The 26,648-nt window shown below is 32.1% G+C and overlaps 1 protein-coding gene across 3 annotated transcripts in view; it reads left to right on the forward strand.

Annotated features, from left to right (window-relative positions):
* CSMD3 (CUB and Sushi multiple domains 3) overlaps window positions 1-26,648 on the forward strand; it is a 468,617-nt gene that overhangs the window by 348,562 nt on the left and 93,407 nt on the right. For all 3 annotated transcript variants that reach the window (XM_015856172.3, XM_015856173.3, XM_085537054.1), the window contains 9 exons: window positions 7,843-7,956; window positions 8,589-8,684; window positions 9,540-9,743; window positions 12,961-13,085; window positions 17,213-17,309; window positions 18,346-18,450; window positions 22,258-22,376; window positions 24,061-24,130; window positions 25,086-25,202. In XM_015856172.3, the coding sequence (XP_015711658.2) occupies window positions 7,843-7,956; window positions 8,589-8,684; window positions 9,540-9,743; window positions 12,961-13,085; window positions 17,213-17,309; window positions 18,346-18,450; window positions 22,258-22,376; window positions 24,061-24,130; window positions 25,086-25,202 (1,047 nt within the window). The remainder of the gene's footprint in view (window positions 1-7,842; window positions 7,957-8,588; window positions 8,685-9,539; window positions 9,744-12,960; window positions 13,086-17,212; window positions 17,310-18,345; window positions 18,451-22,257; window positions 22,377-24,060; window positions 24,131-25,085; window positions 25,203-26,648) is intronic.

Consider the following 26,648-nt stretch of genomic DNA (forward strand, 5'->3'; position numbering starts at 1 on the left):
TGCTGACATAAAATAATTTATATTTAAATAAACTAAATTTACATAAAGATAATAGCAAAAACTCTTATAACTTTCCTCATTGTGCTGGTTCTCAAAGTGAAATATAGCATTCAAAAATTTTCTGAATCAAATCTCTCTAGGAAGTAATTTTGCATCCAATAAACTATGTGATATCTTAGGATAGATCAGTTTAGGAACATTTAAACTGGGTTAATATAGGAAAATACACTAATTATAGAATAGTTTAAATGTGCAGGAGAAAGCTTATAGGACTGGATTATTTTTTTATGGAGTGAAAGGAAAGTCTATTTCATGTGCTGCTTTTCAAGTTCTCCTGCCCAAAATTCTGTGAGAAAGTCATTGGACTCTGAACTTTTTTTCAGTGTTTCATTATTCTTTCATGCAGAATCACATTTAAAATATTTCATGCCTTGACAGGGTTAAGCTAAAAGATAAATGATTCACAGAAACACACAGTGCCATGGGCAGTCTTTTGTAAATGTGGAAGACTCATCTTTGACACTTTCCCACTGGTATGTTTAAAATGTTGTAACAATCATTAATTGTTCAACACTGGAATCCAGCATGGCTTACAATTAAATTGCACGCATTTAAGATTTTATTTTGTCTTCCTGATGCATATGAATTACTGTTTATCCTTTGCTAACATAATAGTTTTCTATACTCCCATTTTAAATTAATATTATGAACAGTAAAATGAATTTTATATCATCTTGCCTCAGCAGATTGATTTTCTTTCTGTCAGAGCAAAAAGATAAATGGAACAGAAACATTAAGGTATAAAAGTGTAGTTTATATGCTTTGCTATCAGAAAATTAGATATCTACTCTCCAAAGCCACTGAAAAATATGAGAAGTAAACCAGAGCTCATTTTTTTTTTTTTGGGTTTTTTTTTGGGTTTTTTTTTTTTTTTTTTTTTTTTTTTTTTTAACTGCAAAGGAGCTAAAACCATATATATGCTTGGGAGAAAAAAAAAGTCTAATAAGGAGACAGTATTTTCTTTAGGTTTAAAGGAAGATATAACATTATAGGAATGGCACTTTACTGATAAACAAAACATTTTGGGTCAAGTTTTCTTAGAAATTTGTCAGTTTCTGTCTTACTGTAAAAAGGAAAGTTAAATCAGGTATTCTCTTCCGATCCAGAACAGTGCAAAGCCACATATAATTGTGTCCACAGACATCTTTACAACATTACAGTGATAGAATTTTCAGCTTTTTCTTGCTTCTTCTCTAGAATTCCTGTGAGAGCCCTAAATTTTTATAAAGAAGGGACAAAGAGAAAAAATATAGAAAATAATTATTTATTTATTTGAAAGATTATATATATACAGTTGTTTGTTGTTTTTGTTCTTCTAAAACATTCTAGAAGGTATGTTTACATTCTGCCAGTAAAAAACAAAACAAAACAAAGCAAAACAAAACAAAACAACACACAAAGATGAAGTAATGCTGTCAACATGTCGTTTTCATCCAGTTCACTGCATCCAGAATCATTTGATGACTTAAAAGCTGTGTCACGCTAGAGTTATTTCAGTACTCATTTGATTTCAAACTCAGTTTACATTAGTAAAGACAAAAAGGTAAGTGTGGGCAGAACATAAGTAGCAGAATATCCCAAGTGACAACTTCATATCAAGAGGGAATAGTAACCAAATGGTATTTATTATAATACTTAACATTACAAAGATTTTTTTTAATAACTTGAACCCAGCACCAGATTCTCATTTAATAAATCTGACAGACATGTATGCAATGACATTTTAAAAAAATGTGTTGAATTATGTTTTCTATCTTCAGTTCAAGTGGATAGATATGTCTTGCTTTAATATCTTCAACCAAGAAATACAGTGTTGAATGGTAGGTACAGACCACATAAGGCAATTTGAAATAATAAAAAATTAAAATAGAAGTTGACATAGGCATGAACTTTTCTATTTCCTATCATCTTTCCATACAAGTAATCATTCCAGTGTCTGACGGACTGCTGATAGGAATGCCTTCTCAAAATGATGGTTCCTTGTCAGTAAAATGAAGTAAAATCATGAATACTGCTTCAAATACTTGCTTGCCTGATTGTATGATAAAGACAATAATTTCTGGAGAAAGTAAAAGTAATCCAGTTTGTGCCATGTATTTTAGAAAAAGTAAATCATCCCATCATTCCATCTCAAAACGTGAATGTCTGCAAAATCAACAGAATTCCAAAAAAATAAATATGGCCTGTAATGTGTGGTAGTTTTTTGAAAATATATGTATATTTTCCCCTTTAATCATAAAACTGCATTTTAAGGAGTAAATCTACATTCTGTAATATGTGTCTACAAGAATTTGGCATACATACAGAGAAACTGACTGTTTTCCAGGATGTTTCATAGAAAGGCTAAAAATGTTTTAAGAAGATGAATCCCTTATCCCAGAAAGATAATGAAACTCAATTTTATTGAGCATGAAAATTTATTAAATTATTGGTACTGTGTTTCAGTTTTCTGATTCATTCTGTCAGTTTTCTGAAGTCTCTAAGAAACATCATGCAGTACTAAGTTTGTGTATTTGTTATTAAGAATAGGAAAAAAGTATTTGCTGATTGACTAAAATCAGCAGCTGGTAGACAATCTTTTTTTTTCTTGGCATTCTTTAACTGTTGCCCTGTTTTCATTTCTCTTTTGAACAGAATTCTCTCACTGCAGAATTTTCAGCTGATCTCATACTAGTATCTAAAAGTATGAACAATGTTTAGTAGATTCTAAAAACTGAGCTTTGGGAGCTCTGCAATAAAAATGTATGGTAGTCCTTTTCTGCAGTTTTCTCCGGATAAGTAACTAAAGTTCATTTATAAGTACTGCTGTTTGCAATGTTATCTATGATACAGCTTAGAAATTCTAGCCAGATCTGAGATGGTATTGTGTAAAGTGTGTCAAGCAGACAGAGAAGTGTTTTTTACCCTAAGGACAATAAACCAAATTACAGTAATACACAATTGATTTTATTATTATTATTTACAATTTAGTGTCAATATAGACACATATTAAACTAAAAAATACTTGCAGGGCTCTAGCCCTCTGATCATCTTCATGGCCCTCCGATGGACCTGCTCTAAGAATTCCAGGTCCTTCTGTTCTGGGGACCCCAGGCCTGGGCACAGTACTCCAGATGGAGCCTCAGAAGAGCTGAGTGGAGGGAGACAATCACCTCCCTCTCCTTTCTGGCCACAATTATCTCCCTGTTCATGTTTACTTTGCTATTTCAGCACAAATAAGAAATATCAAATAAAAATTATATCTCCTGCTGGCCACAGCAGAATTCAGATTATTGTTTTAAAATCAATTATTTATTTATTTATTTGAATTTCTATGAGCAGCAGTGTATTTGTAGTTCCCTTAAGATGAAAACTTTCATTACTGAAAAAAAATCACCTTTGCTATGCGGCACTTTACTATATGACTTTTTAGTGGGATTTTATGGCTAATCAGAGGATGTGAGATTTTAGATTAGATTACATGCTTTTTTATTGGTTAGTTTTTAGCTCATTTAAAAAAAAAAAAAAGTATTGTTGTAACGTAAGAGTAATGAAGAGGAAGAACAAGGAATCATTCTAAGAAAACAATAGTTAAGAAATTTTTAGGTAGAATAACTGTCTGCATATGTATATTAGTCAGGTAAAACACATAATTTCTCCGTATGGCTGTGTACAACTCTGTAAAACAGAATGAAAACATTTACTTCAAAGAAGTTCTGTGAAAATTAATCAAGTTAATACTCTAAATACAAAGAAGTACTAAAAAAGATGTACTGAAAATCTAAAGTGAGATGTGTCCTGTGTTTTATGGTATACCAATGAAGCATGTGAAACCCATTGCTTATTTCCTTTCGTAATCTTGCATATTTGCTTTCAACTTCTGCCATTTTCTTGTAAACAGCATACCACTGATTTGTTACCCATGATGTACCTATAATTTCATATGTGGTTTGCTGACCAATGAAAACAAAGATTATTATATATATATATATGAAGGTGTACATTCAGTCACTTCTTTGTTATTTGGCAATACAAATTTCTTTTTTGAGATAGAAAAAATGGATTTTTGAAAATGAAAATGATTATATGGATACATTTTTAAAAACTTCAATTTTCTGTTATTAAATTCAATTTGCTCCCTTATGGACTACTGGAGAAGTGAATGTATCTTTCTTTCACCCCTGCTATTCCTCTCAGAGTAGTTTGAAGCTGCTGAAGTATAGAGACATGAAAGAATTGAGGAGAAAAGGCTGAAAGCAGACTTCTAAAAAGTAGTATTTCCTTTGGGCTGTGGAATGGAAAATATAATTTAAAACATACAGTAAGGAACAGTTTGTATTTCTTTATGAAGTTACGTGATTCTAAGTAACAGTTCTGAAAATATATATAATTGTGTGTTCTTCCATTACTGAAAGTTAATTTCTTCTTGAGAGAAAAATAATTGAAGGAGTTTCAAAATTCTGGTGGAGAAAACAATTCAAAGCATAATTATATATATTATTTGTAATATATTTTAGCATTTCCAATTGGATCTCCACTTTTAATGCTTGTGAATTGCCATTTACTAAGACCAAAGTGTGAAGATTTATATTACTATTTGAGAAAATCAAGGTCATCAACAGTGTAGTTAAATACAGAGTGATTTATTCTACTTACAACATGTGCAATTTCAATTTGTATACATAATTAAATATTAAAAACATATCATATAAACATCCTGCTGCATTTTGTGGTGTAATATTTTCAGCTTACAGAATATCTGAATGCCATGTATAAGAGAACTGTAATAATTTCACATTTTGGAGTTTATTGTCTTAATAAAAATAAAACTTTCTTAAAAATATACTAACACATACCTGCATTAGAAATAACAATTTGTAAGTATCTGTTGCTATCACTGTCTGGCACTGTCATTATCACTATCACTATTTGTAAGTACTATCAAATGTTATCACAGTATATCAGTTAGCATATTAAAATGCTATAAATTGCAAAACTAAATCCATTTTGAATAAAATTTAGACCTACATTAATTAGAAATATAAAGAGGAATACACACAGCTATTAGAACACTCTGAGTACTGGAAAATGGCAGAATATGCTTAAATATGTGCTGTAATCCCTTTAAATACTTAAATCAAGACTTAACACTTTCAGTAGTTATAAATTATGAAGACATGGACCTGGAAATTAAGAATTCCACCATACCAGGTCAGAAAACAAGGGACTACCTACCTTGGTTTCTTCTAAACAGCAATAAATAAAAAGTTCAAATTAAAAAACAAACAAACAAACAAACAAAAACCTTTAATCTCAGGACATGTTTGGTTTTAGTAGCTCTTCCTTATAAGTTCTTTCACTAATTTACAGAACTATGTTTTGGCCTATTTAGGTTTAGTATTTGTGACAGACTGTAGAAAGCAGTTCCACAGCTTAAATGTGACCTCTGTAAAGAAGTCATCATCTAAGATTTAAAAAAGTTTTAAAATGTTTTTCACTTAGTGCTTTCCAGTTCTAATACTTAAAAGGACAGCAAAAATTACTCTGTGTTCAGTTTATCCGTATATGTTACAACACTATAGACTCTTGATGTAACATCATTACATATTTTTTTCATCCTTCTGTATACTTTTTGTACTTTCATTTATTTATTTATGGCACTATGAATCATAATCATTTGTTTTAACCTCTAGATCTCAGCCAGCAATAGTTAATATTTAATTCTAAGTCCATCATTCTGAATATAAAGTTGAACAATTTTTATGTGAAGTATTTTACACTTCTCTAATATAATTTTCATCTAATATTTTATTGTTAACTTTTTACTACCATAATGCATTTCTCTAACTTTACAGTTAGTTCTTCTTTTCACTTAACTACATCAACATAATGTTCAACTGTTCATCTTTTCTAAACAATTTAGTATATTGAAAATTCAATTTATGACAGATATTCCTGCACATCTCACTGCATGAAGAGAATTATTTATGCTCGTTCTTGCTTTCCTAAATTTGAACCACAACATTCCTTGAAGAGCATTTGCTAAATTAACTTGTGGATTGCTTTATGGAGACTAAAATGAAATTTGCTTTCTAGTTAGCATATGCATCATGTCCTTAAGATAATAAATTCTAAGCTGTGTCCTAATGACTTGATAGAAATGTTGTAATGTAACTAATTGTGAGTATAAAAGATAAAAGCTTTCGAACGCATGGGTCATTACATTATGCACTATTTCCCAGTACGGTCATAATGTCGTATTGCAGGACACAGTCTATAAGCAACATTAATTTTCTGGTGTCACAGATATTTAAATTCTTGAGCATTGTTTTTTCCTGCAGTAAAACAGCATTAGAAATCACAGTGTGTTTAAAATAGATATGAAAATATTTTCTCATTATTCTGATTTTAGAAATGTATCTATCATCACTGATATATCTGAAAAGCAGTATCATAAACACTGGGCTGAATGACAGAAAAATACATAATTATAAAAAATGACTAGTGCCCCGTGAACTACCTCTGTTATAAAAGAAAATGTCTGCACGTTTAATTATAGAAATGTCTTAAAGAAAAGAAGAAAATGGAAAAGAAAAAAAAAAAGAATAAAGAAAAAGCAAAAAAAAAAAAAAAAAAAAGGATAAAGAAAAGGGAAAAAGAAAAAAAAAAAAAAAAAGGAAGAAGAGAAAGAAAAATGAAACCAAGAAAAAGAAAAGGAAAAAAAAACAAACAAAAACAACAAAGAAAAAGAAAGAATAAAAGAAAAAAAAGAGACGAAGGATTCATATTTTTTTCATGTACTTTTTGAAGGCTTTATTGGGATGCATAAATTTGAAGAACTGTAAGTGCCTAGTCCCATCTATTATAATAAAATATAAAATATAATGATTTGATTGCCCATGTTGGATAAAATATGTCTCCAGAAGCAACAAACCAGAATATTTATCTCTAAATTCCTAACTTGGGTAAGCAACAAGGTCCAAAATCAGATTCTATTCTCTTTAAGTTTTACTGATTCTACATTTCGTTACTTCCACTTTTAAACCCTTTGTAATCCTTATGACACTTTTCCATCCACTGCTAATAATGATAATGAAATTAATATATAAATGTTTTATAGATACTAGGATACTCATTCTCTTGTATGTTCATTTTTCTTTTTCATTGTTTACATATGTTGAAAGGACAAATACTTGTTGATGTGAATATGCTGAACTTAAGAACAAAAATAACATTCGTGCATTCAGTTGTTCAACTAACACAACTAAAAAAAATAAATAGATTTGTGATTCAGCATGTGAATTCCCAAGCATTTCTTACTTTGATTTAGCTGTTCATTTATTTTACAAATGTAAATAATGCACTGAATGTCAATGCTCTTAAGAAAAATGAAACATTCTATGGTCTGTGAAATATTCAGAGGCTTGTCAACAAAATGAGTGTATAAAACTAAGTATACAACCATCTGCTTAGAATTATCGAGATAGATACTGGACTAATACTTTTGGCAATGAGGGTGAAGCAAAAAAAAAAATTTATTAAAATTTATTATATACAAATATATGTAGATCTTCATTGTCTCTTTGCCTCTTTTCTATACAGAATTGCATCTTTTATCTTATTACTGCTGTTTATGGTGCAAAAAATAACTAGTAAATGTATTTTCAAGTAAAATATTTTATGGCAATATATTAATGCCTATTTTGTTCTCTCTCTCTCTTTTTTTTTTTTTTTTTTTTTTTTTTCTGTTCCTGATTTTTGGCTGTTGGTGCTTCTTGTTTTTTCTCCTTCCTGTTTGAGCAGTGGTTTTTGGCCAGTTTGTATTTTTCCAGACATCACTTCATGATGTGGTTGAAGTATACGATGGCCCAACGCTGCAGTCTTCTTTGTTATCTTCTCTCTCAGGGTCTCACTCAGGTATCTTTTAATAGGAATGCCATTAAATTATTGTTTATTTTATATTACCTATAAAAATAGTGAAACTGAAAGAAACAGAAATGAAAGCTCGTATTGTCTTACATACATTTTGGAGAAATATATGAAATCCAGATTTGGCAAGAAAAGCTTAATCACTCAGAACAGTTTTAAGTAATGAAGGAACAGAATCTAAATAAGATCTTTTCTTATCCTATTTGTTTATTATAGTCAGTATTTTAGGCTTCTTTCTTTGTGCATTTATTGTTCTTATCTACTGAGTAATTTAAAATGAATATTAGACACAAAAAGGGAAAGAGGCATATACTTATAGTGAAATGGTATAGTATATACGCATGTTGATTTAAAGAGGTATGTTGTATAATGATATGTATTATTTTATTTGAGGGAAATATATATATTCATAATAACTGAGCCAAGTTTTGATCTCTCTTTTTTAGAACAACATAATATGTCCATCTTATGGTGTTGAAATCATATATATTTAGCAAAGTTACTAAAGTGGAACAGTATTTTGGGTGTTCTTTTTAACTGCAAAGTTATTGATAGGTATTCTGAACACTTCTTTAATAAAAACTGGTTATGATAGCTTTCTATTTGCTTTGTTTGAGTAGGTGAATCCCTTCCGTTGAGCTCAGGTAACCAGATCACAGTTAGATTTACTTCAGTTGGACCAATAACAGCTAAAGGATTTCATTTTGTTTATCAAGGTGAGACAGCATGGAAAAATGTGTATATTTATTCATTTACTTTCACAAATTGCATATCGAGAGAGAGGGACAGGCAAAAAAAAATGTAAATGAAATTAATAGCCTTTTAATGTGTTACAAGTTTCTTTATTTCTAACTATTTAAATAATGTTTTAGGACTGTTCTTGTATCTGTATTTTAAAAAAAATAAGTATTTAAGAACTGCAAGATAGGTTCCAAATTTAAAAAGACAGTTATACATAGCAGCTGTTTCTATGTTTGCTAATCTGACTGACTAATGCTATATCCATCAGGCTGCTCAAACTGGCTTATCTCTCAGTTTAAATATGAATAACTGAATGATATTACTTGTGGTAGAATCAGTGATCTTGCTATTTTTAAAGATGTTTATCTTGGTATGCATTATTTTCCTTTTCGTGGATCAAACACAGAAACTGTAAAACATCAGTACTTGTAATTGCTATTCATTTTCCATGATATCTTGATTTGAAAGGCAGAAATATGCATTAAAATAACAACAACAACAATAATAATAATAATAATAAGTAAATATCAACCTGACGCAGAAATATTGTTTTGTATTCACTGAATATTTCACAGTATCTCTTTTCAGTGCCATTTTAGAAAAGGTTCAGTGTAGATTCTATACATTACTCTTAATCTTGGTAAGGATATCAGTGCTATGCTCTCCTAAATAATCGCTCTGTCAAGTAATTAATGTTGTGAAGATCAAGATGAGGATTAAACAAATATTCTTAATTTTCAAATAGCTGAATGTTGCCTCTAGTCATTCTGAATATCTGTGTATTCCTCCATCAAATCTAGAATTAAAATCCATATTTTGTGTGTTTCCAGCCGTTCCAAGAACAAGTGCGACACAGTGCAGCTCTGTGCCTGAACCAAGATTTGGAAAAAGAATTGGAAATGATTTTGCAGTTGGGTCCTTGGTTCTGTTTGAATGCAATCCAGGATACATCCTCCATGGGTCAACAGGAATTAGATGTGATACTGTACCAAATGCACTGGCACAGTGGAATGATTCACTCCCTACATGTGTTGGTGAGTTCTTATAACTTTTTAATAGAACTAAATTGTAGGCCATTATTTCTAGCTGAGCATGTTTTGTTTTGTGTTTGTTTTTGTTGTTGTTGTTGTTGTTCTGTTTTTTTTTTTTTTTTTTTTTTTTTTTTTTTTTTTTCAATCCACACAATATTTTAGTCCTGCCTACTTTGTTCACTTTCTTCTCCATTCAAGGCAAGATTCTATTACTCTTTGTACTCTAAACTTGCTGTTACATTTCAGTAGTTTCATGAATGTACTGCCGCTATAATTTATGGATTGGCTTCATTACATTAACATAGGAGAAGGTCTCTGGCTGTCCCTTAATTACAACTCAGAAATAACAGTTTGTTCCCTGGCTGACTCCAATACTAAGATGCTCTCTCATCTTTTGTATCTTTCAAAAGAGATTGCAACCTACAGTAAAGAAGACAAATATAGGAAAGATTTATAAATCACAGAAATAGAAATAGATTTCTGGTTCATGGATTAAAAACAAACAAACAAGTATTTTTCCAGAGCACAAATTTTCTGGTCATACAGGATAAAATTCTCAACTGTCAAATATTAAATTAATGTGCATCATTTCACATTAGGAAAGCTGATTTGCTGCACTTGGAAATCTGGTGATTGCTCTAAAGAGCCTTAACTGAAAGAAATAAAATTATATTCATACATTTTTTCCATGTTTACATCTTGGACAAATATGGCAAATCCTCTGATTTGCAAGTTATATTTTAATAAAGTTAGAATTATTTTTAAATATGGAAAACAGTTTTTTGTTTTGTTTTGTTTTTTTTAATTTATCAAATTTGTTTATCAGTTATGTAGATGCCTCAAACCATAGGTGCCATCAAACTTTGCTAATTATAACATCTGCTGCAGTACTGTCTGCATAATACATTAATTTTGTGCAGTTGGATAAATTACAGACCATTAAAAACACCTGAAGAACACAGTTCCCAACTAAACATTAAATACATGTGTGAGTTAAAGTTAACTTGACAGATAACAGATTTTTTATAAAAGGTGTCTACTACAAAACTACATTATTGAACTGGATGGTTTAAAAATAAAAATAATATAAGTAATAATAATAAATAATAATAATAAAATTCTTCAAAATACTAAAATTTTGATAGAAATCAGGACTATGTACTACTGGGGTAATATTGCTAATATACTATTATCCCAATATTATATATGAATAATGTTTATTTGAACTCTTTCAGTCAAAGGAAACATTTACAGTTGTTGTGAGGGCTACTTCAAAACTAATGCCTCATATTTTATTACTTTGGCTCACCATGTCAAAGGTGGATGTTGATGGTAGAGCAGTACAGCTTAAACTCTTCCATCAATATTCTGTTACATTTTGTTGCCATGTGGCAGAGAGCAGCAGAGGGGCAGTCTGACAAAACGGCATCTGTGCTGGAAGCGAGGGTGTGGAGTGGAACTTTTCCATGTGGAAAAAAAAATTGTACCCTCTTGATGTTCCACAGTGCTTGCTGAACATTTATGGAGACCAAACAGTGGATATTAGTACAACAAGGTGGAAGATTTTCCATTTTAGCAGCAATGACATCATAGCAGCTGTGAAACTGTGGGTAACCTCCACCGGTACGGATTGTTACAAGTGTGGCACGCATGCTCTTGATTATTATTTGCTCTGAAGAGCAAATGGCAGTGACTGTTGAAAAATAGTGTTTAGTGGCTGAGAGTTTGTTCTATCAAACAATTTTATGGTGTTATTTATATCTGTTGTGTGGAAAAAATAAGAGGCGTTACTTTTGGAGCTGCCTACATATATCAATAAGAAACAGAACTATATATAATAGGTTTATTCTCCGTGATTATGGCTAAATTGGTAGAAATGTACTCTTTATATCCTTTAACTATTTAACTTCACCTTTCACATATTGCAGTAATACAACTACTATAAACAGTTATTTTTGTCACTGATCACTATTGATATACAGAAACAGGAACTATCTCTCTAGGCAAACTGATCTGAGAAAGGATTAAAGCTCACCTTATATGCAAAGAATGTGGTGTTAATAAGAGTGATAATATATGTATGAGAGGAAAATTGCACTGAATTAAATCAATTTAAAATCTGAAGTAGTACATGTGACCATATCAAATCGCTTTTAAATCTAGTTAATGTTTGTTTCCTTACGGATAGCAACATTAATTGTTTTTCTTGTTCATCCCTTTACTTGCAATTATTTAAATGTTTTAAGCGACAGTGACCTTTAGTATATTTATATTCATATAGTTCCCAACAGATTCTATAAATTATATGCCATCTAAAATGTAGTTACTGTATTCAGTGTTAGACAAGTGGCATTATTCTATTTAGTTTCTAAATCATCTTTATATTCTTACCAAATCAGTTATGATCTTAGTAGGGTTGCATAGAAATTATATATTAGTTTCTAACAGTTCTGTTGAACCGTCTCATCAATCTCTTCCTTCAGCTTTTTGAATACCAATACGATATCTGTATCTAGATTAAGCTGCAATTTTATTTGTCCCTCTTGCAGCATGTAATGATCTGGACAAGATAAAATCACACTGAATATTCAGAAGGCAAACAGAGTTTCTGTGTGCTTATGTCTTATTTATATGTAACAATTTTATTAATCCATGTGAAAGTATATGATAAGAACAGTCTTAAAAGCATTTAACCATTTCTTACTAATATGACAGAATCATAGTCTGCAGCAGCAGAATGAATAGAAGCAGAGAGTTGTCAACGCATTGAGACTAGTGATATTAATTATTTAAACAAAATAGCAATATTAGGAATATTCTTACCGCATATTTATATCTTTTAGGCTAATGCAATATAAAAATGTTCAGACTTAAGTACTGACAAAAAAATATAATGCTTTATATTTTTAAGAATGCTAGGAAATGGTACAGTGGGTTTCATTTTCTTAAAGGTCAAATAAATAAGACAAGAGAATATGAATCTGACTCTCCACATAGAAAACTGTCAAAATCCTAATTTTCCCTAATATTTTTTTCATCTAAAAGAACATTTTTGAGATTCAAGACTTTATTTTCCTGGAGCAAACATAAAATTTTAAATGAGTACAAATTTAGAAAAGCTTTTAGCTGTGACATGCTTAATATTGTGTAAGCTTTTTAACAACTTTTCTCATTTCTGAGGCTTCATGCTTCTTTTCTTGTCTTGTTCATTTATTTTCAGTGCCCTGTGGTGGAATTTTAACAAAGCGCAAGGGGACCATTTTGTCTCCCGGTTACCCTGAGCCTTATGACAACAATCTGAACTGTGTGTGGAAAATCACAGTACCAGAAGGAGCTGGGATTCAAGTATGTATATTTAGTATTTTCTTGTTGTCTGTCATTGCATTTAAAACTGTTTTTCCTGATTCAAGAGCGTGAAATGAATATTTATCCAAAAATTCTTTCACTAATGGCTGTCAAGATTGAGCTTATTCTATATCTATTGTTCTTAAAGGTGAAAGATTTACAGAAATCTTAAAAGATATATCCATATATTTTAACTTAGAGAAAAGCACCAGTAATTCAAAATATATCATTTCAGTAGGTCATTCAGTAAGAAGCCAGAGGAAATAGGTATGCTTTCTGTGTTGTTTATGTTGATGTTGTTTGTGTGTGTGTGTGTGTGTGTGTGTGTGTGTTTTCCCCCAGAAACTGGATATATATATCTTTCTTGCAGAGTGAAATTGAATAGGTCCTTTTCTTGGGAAGATCATATATGCTGTCCTAGCAGCTATGTTATTTTATGTATAATTATGAAAGTTTGTATGGGATGAACTGACAAAACACTGACAAAATTCTTCTTTACAAATAGCTGGATTAAGAACATGGAGCATATAGCAGATAAATATCCGTATAACTAAATCACATGGTGAAATATTTAAAGAAATATTATTACTGGAGAGGTAGTTTTGTCTAATATATTAGAATTTGTAACTTGATCATATTTCTAGAATACCAATCACCATGAAAACATGATTGTAAGTTTTCTATTTCTTTCCTTGCTTCAAATAAAAATATAAAATAAAATAAAATGAACTATTTTAATTCTGTGTGTAAGGCTTTAATAAAGATTCGGTTTCCTACTGGACACCATTTGAAACAGAAGATATTTCTAAATTTGCATGTGATGTTTTTGAAAGAAAACAAGAAAGTCATTTTGGATGATTTATTGTGTCCGGTTTTCAATAAATTATAGAGCTTTTACTTTATTCTCCCATATCCTCCAGAAAAATTTTTCAAAGTAGAATGAGTTTATAGTGTCTTGAATTATGCACTCAATTTTTTGAAGTGTTTATCTCTTATCACAAAATGCACGTGGTGACTGAGTTTCTAGATTTGATTTCAAATTAGGTGTCTAACCTGCATGATATTCTTTTGCTTAAGAGCTATAATGTGATGATAATATGATGATGCATTTGGTAATATTTTATTTTATTTTAATTAATTAATTTATTTTTTAATTCTCACAAGTTTTTCTGCAAAAAGAGCTTGTTTCTTTCTGTTATCATGGACAGTCACAAAGTGTAATACTTAGGCTTGGTCCTTTGACATATCTGATTTTGAACACTAGCTCTAAGAATGTCCGTCATATAGTGAACTGAATATGGATGATAAAGGAACTGTAAGATGGAGCATATGTCAAAACCCTCATACCATATTTTCTGAAATGTATCTGAGAACTTAACATTGGTTTATAACCAGACATGGTACTGAAATTTTAGCTTTTTTTTTCTTTCTTCTCTTTCCCCCCCATAGGAAAGAGCAAAAAAAAAAATCAGATATATATATCATGTTTACATATACAATTATTATTCTGCAATTCAGGTACTTAAGGAAACATTTAAAAACTTCGGTGCCTGATGTTGTCCTACATGCAAAGGAATGCTAATCTTGAATATCCACATTAGATAATGTCTTGTGTTTATTTAGATGTATAAAATATCTGGACATTCTACCTGATCAGTATTCTCTCAGTGTATCAAGTATATTTTCCCCGCTTCAAAGAAGATTAAAATAATAGATTTGCAATACATTCTCCTATATCAAATGTGTATGAGAGTATTATAATAGTATGAAACTATTTAGGTGTGAATAACTACATTGTTGAATTTTTTTGAAACAGTATGGCCAGAAGTAAATGATGAATTGTGTAATTATATCAAATCATATCAAATCAAAAAAGCAAAGATTTAAAGGTTGATTTGGGTAAATCGGAAGAGGATGAGTTGAAAACCAATCTTAAAGCACCTACCTTAAATAACTGAAACTAAAAGATCAATAATTTTATCTGCTGTGGTTCCTTATAAATTAAGTCAGAAAGGTACCTTGAGTGATAGATAAATCAAAATATTTAGTATAGATTTTTACTTTACTGCCTGAAGAACTGTCTTTTTTTATTCACTGGCTACTAGGAGGCTAGGGCTATAACATACATAACTTGTACAAAAATAGCTGTTTTAAATTAGATATTTTATGACTAATGCAAAACAAAACCTGTAGCAATCTGGCAGTTCAAATATATTAAAAACATGAGATAAATTTAAATTCAGTCTGCAGGTTTCCTACGTACCTGTGCTTCCTATTCTGTATGTTCCTGACAGAGTCACAACAAACAAGCTGGAAGATGTAAGGATAGAGCACAGCCCTTATAAAAAGGACCTGGGGAAACTGAACATGACCCAGCATTGTGCCCTTGCAGCCCAGAAAGTCAGCTGTATCCTGGGCTGCATCAAAAGAAGCAGTGTCAGCAAGTCAGGAGAGGTGACCCTGCCCCTCTGCTGTGGACTGGTGAGACCTCATCTGGAGTGCTGTGTCCAGATGTGGAGTCCACAGTACAGAAGAGATATGTATCTGTTGGAGTGAATCCAGAGGAGGGCCACAAAAAATGATTTAAGGGATGGAACAAGCAGCTCTCCTACAAGGACAGGCTGAGAGAGTCGAAGCTGTTCAGCCTGCAGAAGGATGGACCTGATAACAGCCTATCAGTATCTAAAAGAAAGCTATAAGAAAGAACAGCTGTTTAGCAGGGTCTGCTGTGACAGAACAAGGGGAAATGGTTTAAGACTAAAGGAGGGGAAATTTAAGTTGGATATAAGGGAGAAGTTATTTTACAGTAGAAATGGTGAGACACTAGAACAGGTATTCCAGAAATGTGGTGGTTGCGCCATCCTTGGAGACATTCATGGTGAGGCTGGATAAGGCTCTAAGCAACTTCGTCTAGCTGTGGATGTCCTTGTTCATTACAGGAGTCTTGAACTAGATAACCTTCAAAGGCCTGATTCAGAGCTCATTCGAGTATTTACAAATCCATTTCAATCTAAAACTAATCAATACTGATTTGACTGTAGCATCTGACCAATTTCTATATGATGCATAGTGTTTAAAGCTCCTGAGAAACAGCTAGGTAACCTCAACATTCCTTCCAGCTAAAAACTTCGAGTCACAAATTCCACCTAGAAGAATAATTACCTACTTGTACTGTCACTATGCTTATATCTGTTGTTGAAGTTACTTCATTTTGGAGAAAAGTTAAGGAAGGAAAAGGTAGACAGAAGAAAAGCAAATACAACACTGTGGTTAAGACACATGAGACACATGAGTAGGATGGCTTCAGTTTAATTCCTGTTTCTATTACTCTTTATATGGTTTTCATTAAACAATTATTTCACTTTAAATAAATAAATAAATAAATAAATAAATCCCCACTCTCTCCCCTCTGGAACAGGAACTGGAACCTGCCATTTCTGTATTTTGTAGTGAGTGTTTTCACTTCATGAGAATGGTTTTGTGCTCCCTCTTGAATGAGTGGAAGGATTATACCATCTCTGGATGGAATAAAGTGAAAGTTCTGCCTATTGCTTTCAGAATGCTAGTAAATACTTTTCCCCGGGAGATAAGTCACAGATGAAGATAGACGAACACAAGTGGCTGCTCTTACCTGGAGGAAGAATTGAAAATGCAACTGACATCATTATGGGATTGCTTTTAATTCTGGTTAAACTAGAAGAATCACAAAGAAGCTGAAGTAATTGCTAATAGTGTATACTTTCCCCTCAATGTCCTTCAAGGGTATTAGAATAGTATACTATGCCCAGATTGCTATGTAACTCTTGTCAGTGATAATATATAGTTGTCACTAAGGGTCACAGAACCTATGAGTCTGAATTGGCAATTAAATCCAACTGAATTGTTTCAATGCAATTGTATTCACTTAATGATATATTTCATTATCTTTGCAATAACACTAAGAAACAGCTTTTCATGATTGAAAGAAACAGAGCTCCTGAATATCCTGTTCTATTCTATTCTGGTCTCATCTGGTCTACAATTTAAGGTATTCTTTTTGCTTTAAAAAAATGGGGATTAGGTTCATGTACTTAACCTTTTTTAAATATATATATATATTATTATGATTTATTTCTTTATTTTTGTAGGTGCAAGTGGTGAGTTTTGCTACAGAACACAATTGGGATTCTTTAGACTTTTATGATGGAGCTGACAACAATGCTCCAAGGCTTGGAAGTTATTCAGGTGACAGAAGATTTTACAATAAGCATTTCACAAATTCAACATGTGTTGTAAACACGTTGCTTTTTTATATTTTTTTTTCTGCATTTGCTACTCCTATAATTAACAATTGATAGTATTATTTTTATTATAGCAATCATTCTCATAGACTTTCATAAGGCTGAAAAATTGAATATTTTAGGAATGACATAACATTCAAAGGCTCCCAAGCTATAAGCATGAACTTTGAGGTTATTAATCTCGTTTTTCCACTCTTGTAGCAGGTACCAGAAACACTGATCTCTTAAGTAGATATCTCCTGAAATTTTACACGTCGTTCTTTATCCCTATTTTAGATAAACGAGACACTTCTGTTTGCTCTTAAATTTCCTTTCCTTTATTCTACTTCATTCACATATATGAAATGACATTATAGATGAGCTTTTGTCTTGTCATTCTGAGTGTCTTGTTACAAACTCATGCTAAATCATAAAAATAACTAATCAAGTACATTTTTAGGAATAGCCCTACCAAAAGTGTTCAGAGCTCTTTTATATATTTTGCTACGATGATTGAAGTTAAACCTGTTAGGAAGTTTGCTCTTACTTTTAAGAAAATCCTAGTGGAATCCTTCTGTCTCTGATAATGTGGTACACTGAAAATATAATAAAACTTTCTATAGAGACAGGTATTTGACAATCATGCATGATGACAGTGCTTTGAGCAACATGATCTAATGAAAGATGTTCAGGCCAAAGCAAATGAAGTTGGATTAGATGATTTTGGCAACCCTGCCTGTGACAGTGAGTTTGGAACTAGATAATTTTTGAGGTTGCTTCCAACCCAAGTCATTCTATGATATTTAAGTGTCTGTTCCAACATATGCAAGTCTATGATTTTGTGATTCTATGACAAAATATGATAGAATTGGTTTTATAACATTTCCCTCTCTCCTATCTTCTCCTTCCCCTTCACCCTTTGTCTTTTTGTACACTGACACACATTTCATCATGTAGTTAATTTCTCTGCATTTCAGTAATATTTTTCTTTCTCTTTTCAGGAACAACTATACCTCCACTTCTAAACAGCACATCAAATAACCTGTACCTAAACTTTCAGTCTGATATCAGTGTATCTGCTGCTGGCTTTCATCTTGAGTATACAGGTAATGTAGAGATGTTGAATTAATTAAGAGTGCTTTTCAGTTCCAGACCTAAGTGGTAAAAAAGAATATTCTCTCTTATTATGCATTATGAGCTACATACAGTTGCTTCAATTCCAGTGGCAAAATTGTCATTTAATTACATAGGTAAAATCTGAACCTGCATGAACTGGGATGTTTTGTTCATCTTCTTTTCAACTTTCATTTTCACATCCTCAGACATATAGCAGGAGTAACTGCATACCCCGCAAACTTCTCTGGTAGGCTCAACTGTACTCTGCAGCGGAGCCCTTTGGATCCAACTGTGTCTGGCCCAGGGCAGCCACTAACCACTCCTCAGAGCAACTGTCCCTGCAGATCCTACTACTATCATAATCTGGATATTATGACCACTACAATAAAATACTCACTACATATAATGACATTGAAGTATATGATAAATCAGGAGAATTATTTCAAATGTTTTTATCATTTCTGAAGACACTACAGTTATAAACAAAGTTGCTATCTGAAAGAGATTGAGTTATCATACTAACTGGCATTCTGACAGTCACTGATGTTTTCTTAGAATTTTATTGTTACCAGGCTATGCAATTCCCTCTGCTTATATTTCCTCTGCAGTCTGATCTGCATAATTGTTTCATAGTTAATTCTTGTCAGTTTTACAGTATGCAGATCCCATACTCTGATCTGATTAGCCTGTCAGAGAACACAGCCTTGCAAAAATGCTTCTTTCCATGTCTAAACATTCATCACAGGTTATATTTATTGTTCTGTTTCCTTGAAATACAGATACTGTCTCAGCTTCTTACAACCTTGGAGGAAAAAACAAACAAACAAAAAACATAGGAATTTAGGAAAATGAAGTAAAACAAATCTGAATCCAGTGAAAGTGAGAATGCCTATGTGTATTCATACTGTCCAAAAAAATTGAAGCACGTAGTGTACTACTAATATGCAGTTCTCATCCCTAAATAAAGAAAGCATTTACCGTGTATTGTTACAAGTGTCATTCCATGCCAAAGTCAACAGATGTAGATATGATGGGTGTGTGCATGCATTTATAGTGTGTATGAGTGAGAGTTTGTGTACAAATGCACGATATTCTCTGTGAGTGAATAAATCAAAGTATAAGCTGGAAAAAAATGTGATTTAGGGAAGAATATTGATGTCTCTCAGTAGATACTTGGTAGCCATTAGCTCAGTGAATTATCAAGATTAATAATTAATGTTTCATGTACAAGTGATAGAGATATGCAGTTAAGAAAATAACGCAAATTCTGTAATGGAGTAAGGAAATCTCACAACAATGTCTAAAACTGTAATCCTTGTTAGAAACAGATGAAGGGGCAGAAATACTGAGAAAAAATATTGAATTGCTGACAGAGTAAACTGAATTAAAATTTTCTGTGGTACACAATATGTTTTGTAGAGATGTGCTCTTAAGTTATTGTGCACATATAGTAATTACTGAAGTCTGTGGTCTGACAAATATGAAATAGGACTAAGTGACCACAAAAACTTCATAAAATCTTTCAAATACACTACAAACCAAATAAAAAATAGAAAATATTATCAAGATTGTTTTGAAATTTAAAATAGAGACACACTTTTACAAAATCCCATACTGTAAATTCCAAAATGATTAAATTATTTTGTAGAATAAATGTGGAAAACATATAAAGAGTTAGGCATTCTTTTTTACTATTCTCTGTCTCATAGTAGAACTAAAGCTTGTTTTCAGAACACGCAGTCTGGGTTCCTGTCAGCTGAACTACACAGGAGTTTATAATTTGTAAAACACAAGAAAGATGCAGAGCACTTGGGAAGGATCCAGAGGAGGGCCACTAAGATGATCAGATTGCTGGAGCACTTCTCTTATGAAGAAAGGTTGAGGCAGCTGGGCTTGTTTAGCTTGGAGGAATAAAAAAGGCTCTGTGGAGACCTCACTGTGGCCTTCCAGTACTTGTAGGGAGTGCATAATCAGGAGGGAGAATGATTGTTTACATAGATTGAAAATGATAGGACAAAGAGGAATGGTTTTAAACTCAAACAGGGGAGATTCAGGTTAGATATTAGAAGGAGGTTTTTCACTCTGGGTGGTGACGCACTGGGGCAGGTTACTCATAGAGGTTGTGGATGGCCTATCCCTGGAGGCATTCAAGGCAGGGCTGGATGTGACTGGTCTAGTGGTTGGTGACCCTTGCCACACCAGGGAGGCAAAGGTGTTTTTCAAATCAGCCAGTGCCTTAAACCAGTAATGGACACTGAGGAAATAGGACCAGACTAAGAAAAGATTATAAAATTTTGCATTTAATGTGGATCTTGACTTCTAGCCACCAGCTGTTTCACTACACAGATCCTGGCTATTGTTCCCTATTACTAGCTAGGGAAGACACGACCTCTATTTGCTGCAGACTGAAGGATGCTTAGAGTTTTAATTTGTTCTTTTGTTTTCAACCCTCTTTTTTTTTCCCCACATAATGTGTAGAATTTTTGTATTGGTCTGAATTATGAATTTGATAAAGGAGATGTAGTTGAGGAACAATACTTTCCCATCACTGCTTGGAAGGAAGCTGACAGAGGGTATTTATGTATCTCTTTAACTTTTGTCTCTTGTAGATTTGTGCACTGTAGAGTCAGATTTGTCAGGATTTTTCTCAGGATTTGAGAACTAATTATACAAAATTCTTGTCTTTATACTGAAATTTCACCATAAATGCACTGATCAGAAAATAATTCATTAACTTGCATAGCAACTTTCCTCTGATCATCTCTGACAGTGTTTCCTGCCATAAAAGTCTGGATTATGCTTTTAGAAAAAGTAAATAAAACATAATGATCACATTTTAATGACAGTGTTTCACACAATTGTTGCTTTTCATTCGGAACTGATACTAGTGGAAGTCAATAAGAGGAGTTAGGTAGTATATAGTTCTTAGTGAATATCTCATCGAAGTTAAATGGTAAGCAGTTGACAAGTGAGTTGGCTGTAAACATTTTTTTCAATGCATTGTCTACTTCCAAATCTATTTCACATATTCAAGTATACACCAATTTGAGGAGAAATATCTATCTCTTGCCATTTCTTTTGTCACAGAGATCATATTCAAAAACTTAATAGTGATTCCATGAATAATTGCTTTTCTGCTGTGTTTTCACTTGTTGGTGGAAATTACAGATTTTTATTATATATCCTAACATAGATTTTATGCATTCTGTGCCCCTATATATCTTAATTTGATATTCAGTTCACCAGGTGAAGTTTCATTAATTACGTAATTATTCTTTATGAATATAAGTAGGTTTTTTTTGTTTGTTTTGTTTTGTTTTGTTTTTAATATCAATTTCTTTCATTACTTTATACATAATTTCCATAACATTCAATTATTTGTTTAAAATGAATTAAAATTTTGATGTAATGCTTATTCTACAATATTGCACTCAGTGTAGTGTTGGTCAGTGTTTTCTGGAATAGATGCTATGAAAGTGTGTGTGCTGCCAATTTAAGTTAGGTAGGCTATGATCAGTTCTGAGAACAGAGGTAGGAATGAGTGAGCCAGTGAAGAAGAGAAATTTATAGATTGCATTTAGACTGCAAATCATTGGAAAATGTTTCTTTTCTTTGGTTAGAAATAAGGAAGCTTTCCTCCCTTTATAACATTTTTTTCCAAAATATTAGTCTAGTATAGATTGCTTATATAGAAGTACTTCCTAAAATATCAGTATGCTGTGCCAAAGATGTTCAGTGTGAATCTATTGTCAGATTCTATGGTACTTAAAATGTCTGAACTTTTCAATTTTTCACAGCTATAGGTTTGGACTCTTGTCCTGAACCACAGGCACCAAGCAATGGGATCAAAATTGGAGACAGATACATGGTTGGAGATGTGGTTTCTTTCCAGTGTGATCAAGGTTACTCCCTTCAGGTGAGCGAAGTTTCCAATTTCAGATGGTACCTTTTAGTTCTTCGATGTGATTATGGTTAAGTCTGTCAATATCAAGTGGATACTGAACATTGATTACACAATTAATTTCCAAGACATACAGATATTTCTATAAAATTTTAAATTTCAAACATTCAATTTTTCTGACAAGAGTCTGTTGTCCTGTGTTTCTTCTTTAATGATTACAGCTTATCTATTACTGATTGTGTGTTTAGTATTTATAGCTGAGCTCTGAGTATTCACAAATTAAGTTGATGGACAATATAAAAAGCGGACAATAGGAAAATGAAGCTGTGAAAATGATCATTGGAATCTAACTTTTTTGTTTCCTGAGAAATGTCATTTTTTTGTTTGTTTTGTTAATTTTTGTTGATTTTGTTTTGTTTTGTGACCTTTTTTTCTTGTTTGTTTTTTTGTTTGTTTGTTTGTTTTGTTTTGCATCCTTGTTTTGTTTCCAGACTTTGATACAAACATGAGCAGGCAATCCACAGTACATTTCTGAAATTAAAAAATACAAAGAGCACTGGAGTATAGACTAGACAAACACATATGAAAATACTCCTCCTTCCATATTGTTTTTCTGTCATGTAGAGTGAGACTTCATTACTACATTTATTCACTTATTTTATTTGCTTATTCTAGAAATGAGCAGATATGCCACCTTGTATCCATGAAGAAAGTGTGTTTAATTTTATTCTAGGAGAGGAAGTAAATGGTTTGCACAGTAATAAACTACTTGTTATTACTCTTGATGTTTTACAGATACTTGATTCCCTCAGATGTTACAGATTTGAACTAATAGGGAGATTTAACATTCAAATTAATAACTATTTTTCATATGAACATTAAGCAGACAAGATAAAATGCTACTGATTTTTTAATTAATTGGTTAATTAATTAATTACTTTTAAAAATTTTTCGTGCTGAATCATCTTTATTTGTGCACTTTGTGATTTTGCAAGAAATCCCCAGTACTGTTTTCTCTTAGGAAATTTCATTTTATTTTGCTGTCCCTGGAATACAATCACAGTTACATGATGCTGATGAATAGTAAATGTAGTGGTTTATTCTGGTGGATTTTTTTTACCAAGTCTGTAACAGATTGCCTTGAAATTGTAGCATCTACTCTGTTGCAAAGAGACACTCTGTTGTGAAGACTTTGCTTAAATATCTCAGTTTTTGGCTACTTTAGCTATTTCAGAGTTGCAGTTAAATCTGAAATTTAGAATACAAAGTCACAGAATCATTTATTATGAATTTAAAATTTTAAGCCCGTTGTATCTACTGTGTATAGTTAGTATATTTTTTTCATATTCCACAAATTAAGCAGATCAATTCTATGTGAACATCATTTCAATGAGATCTTTATTTTCTAAAATCTTGACTTAAACTAAAGCTGGAGTTGTGAAATTCATGTGTAGACTGTTAGAAACAATATTAAGAGAATAAATACAATTTTCTAATTGGCTAACTGTCCCTTGGTTAGGATTACATTCTGCTCTATTATCTTGAAAGTTTGATAAAATTCACAGCATACAGTCTACATTTTCTACCTTTTAAAATCTATCCTTTTTTAATTACTAATTTGTATTATTGGAATACAAATCATGTTGCATATGTTATATACTCTTTATTATGCAAATCAGCAAATGTTGTGTTGTTTTAGGGACATTCACATATCACTTGTATGCCTGGACCAGTAAGAAGATGGAATTATCCAATTCCAATATGCTTAGGTATGTTCGTCATACATAAAACTTCTTAAACATGTCAGAATGAAAACTCTAGAGAGATGAATAAGTGGGAAAAAAAAAAAAAAAAGAGAACTTATTTTAAAGTGCAAGAGATCAGATTGAGATGAAGATTTTTTCAGTATACTGCAGAATTGGCAGAACTTCTCTGGAATGCTCAGTCAGAAGAAGAAAGAGCAACATATGCACTAGTCACTGTTTCCTGTATTAGTTATGAGACCTCCAGAAACCCTTACAAACGTGGTTCATTTATTTATGAATAATTTCCACAGTAGAGTGAAGAGTACTACAGAAAATGCTAAAATAAAAATAACATAACGTTATCATCTCTGATGAATGCACCATGAGGCATGTGTGTCCTATTTAACAAGACACTCTGTCATTCAAATCAAGCTGTATAGAAGACTATATTAATATTGTTGAGAGAAGCACTGGAAGCCTGCCAGAAACCTGAAGTATCTGATATGCACTACATTCATCTCTTTAGGTGATGAATAAATATGTCAGATATAAAACTTTTTTTTGCATTCTTTTTCACTGAGTTGAAATGGCCTTTTGTTTGGGCTCCCTCATAAAAAAAATTATTCATATTTACAATCTTCAGTCTATAAGAAGCAAGATCCTACAGATCTCATAATAAATGAAAAACATTATTAAATTGTTATTAAATTATAAACGAAGAATGCAGAGTGAATGCCTCTCCTCTTTCTAAGCACGTGTAACTCAAATCCAAGCCAGTCAATTCAGATAAAGAGAAATATGTATTTTTTAAGTATCACTTGTAAATTACTCTGTAATAGATATTTAGTGGTAAACAAATGTTCATATATCATTTGAAATACAAATCCAGGTGTTACATTATTAACCATGAAAGGATCCTCAGTGGTCTGCTAGAATTTTTAGTGAATAATGTCATTTTTGCTTTTTTTTTTTTTGGCAGCACAATGTGGTGGTGGCATGTCAGACTTCAGTGGAGTGATCCTGAGCCCTGGGTTTCCTGGCAACTATCCTAGTAGTTTGGATTGCACATGGACAATAAAGTTGCCAATTGGTTTTGGTATGTGTTTGCTCATGACCTAAATAGGTTTTTGTTTAGTATGGTTCATAGATTCAAAACACAGTATATGTATATGTTTTAACACATCATGAGTGTTTATCCTGGGAAATAAATAAATAAATAAATAAATAAATAAATAAATAAATAAATAAATTTGTTTGACAAATGGAATCAAGGAAGACTGAATAATGGATAAATATTTAGGAACGTTGAGGTTGCTCAGGAATTTGCAGAAAGAGACAAAAACGTACAGTGGATTGATGGGCAAAATTTTAGAGCTTCCCTGTATTATAGTAAATGAAAGAGGAAAAAATGTCAGTTAGCATGAGTTTGCTGTTATTAAACAATGACAGCTTAAACTCTGGACAAATTTTGTTCAAGGAATTATATAAGACACTAGGTCTATAAATATTATGGATAGAGAAACAGCAAAGTCTGAATATCACGGAATCGTAGAATCATAGAATGGTTTGAGTTGGAAAAAAATCTTTAAGATCATCTAGTTCCAGTTCCACTCCTATAGTCAGGGACACTTTCCTCTATACCAGGTTTCTCAAAATCCCTCCCAACCTGTCCTAAAATGCTTCCAGGAAGGTGGCATCCACAACCTCACTGGACAACCTGTTCCAGTGTATCACCACCCTCACAGTAAAGAATTTCTTCCTAATAAATTTCTAAATCTACTCTCTTCCATTTTAAAACCATTTTGCCTCTTCCTTACATTACATGACCTTATAAAAAGCCCCTCCACGGCTTTTTTGTGTGCACCCTTCAACTACTGAAGGATGCTATTCTGTCTCTTGGAATTTCATAGAATCAATGAATCACCAGGGTTGGAAAAGAGCTAAAAGATCATCCAGTCCAACCGTTCACCTGTTACCAATAGCTCCCACTAAACCATGTCCCTCAACACAACATCCAGTCTTTCCTTGAACACCCTTAGGGTCAGTGACTCCACCTCCCTGGACAGTCCATTCCAGTGCCTGACCACCCTTTCTGAGAAGTAATACTTCCTAATGTCCAGCTTGAATCTGCCCTGCCGTAGCTTGAAACTATTCCCTCTGGTCCTAATTTCTGTATAGTAAGGAGAATTTGTAAGGTTTTGGAAGGTTGGCAAAATCAAATAATTACATTTTTAAGCAGAAACTTTCTTATTGCATGTAGATTATCTTCATGGAAAGAAGGACATAAATTATTAAGGTTTCATAGGCTTTCCCTGGTGTCTGAGGAGAAAGCTCTAAAAGGCAGAGACAAACACTAGCTATTACTGTTCACGAGTTATTAAATTATTCATGAGTTTTCAATAGTTAATTTGACATTATATGATTTCCTTTCAGTGGTATATAAAATCATGTTGCTTGTCTTTTTCAGAAACACCAGTGGAGTTCAGTCATTTTTCTAGGAAAATTACCATATTATCAGCTCATAGTTGCACTAACTTCAGAC

This window comes from Coturnix japonica, chromosome 2 (genome assembly GCF_054131305.1).
Source record: "Coturnix japonica strain WE chromosome 2, WE-NBRP24, whole genome shotgun sequence".
Taxonomy (NCBI): Eukaryota; Metazoa; Chordata; class Aves; order Galliformes; family Phasianidae; genus Coturnix; species Coturnix japonica.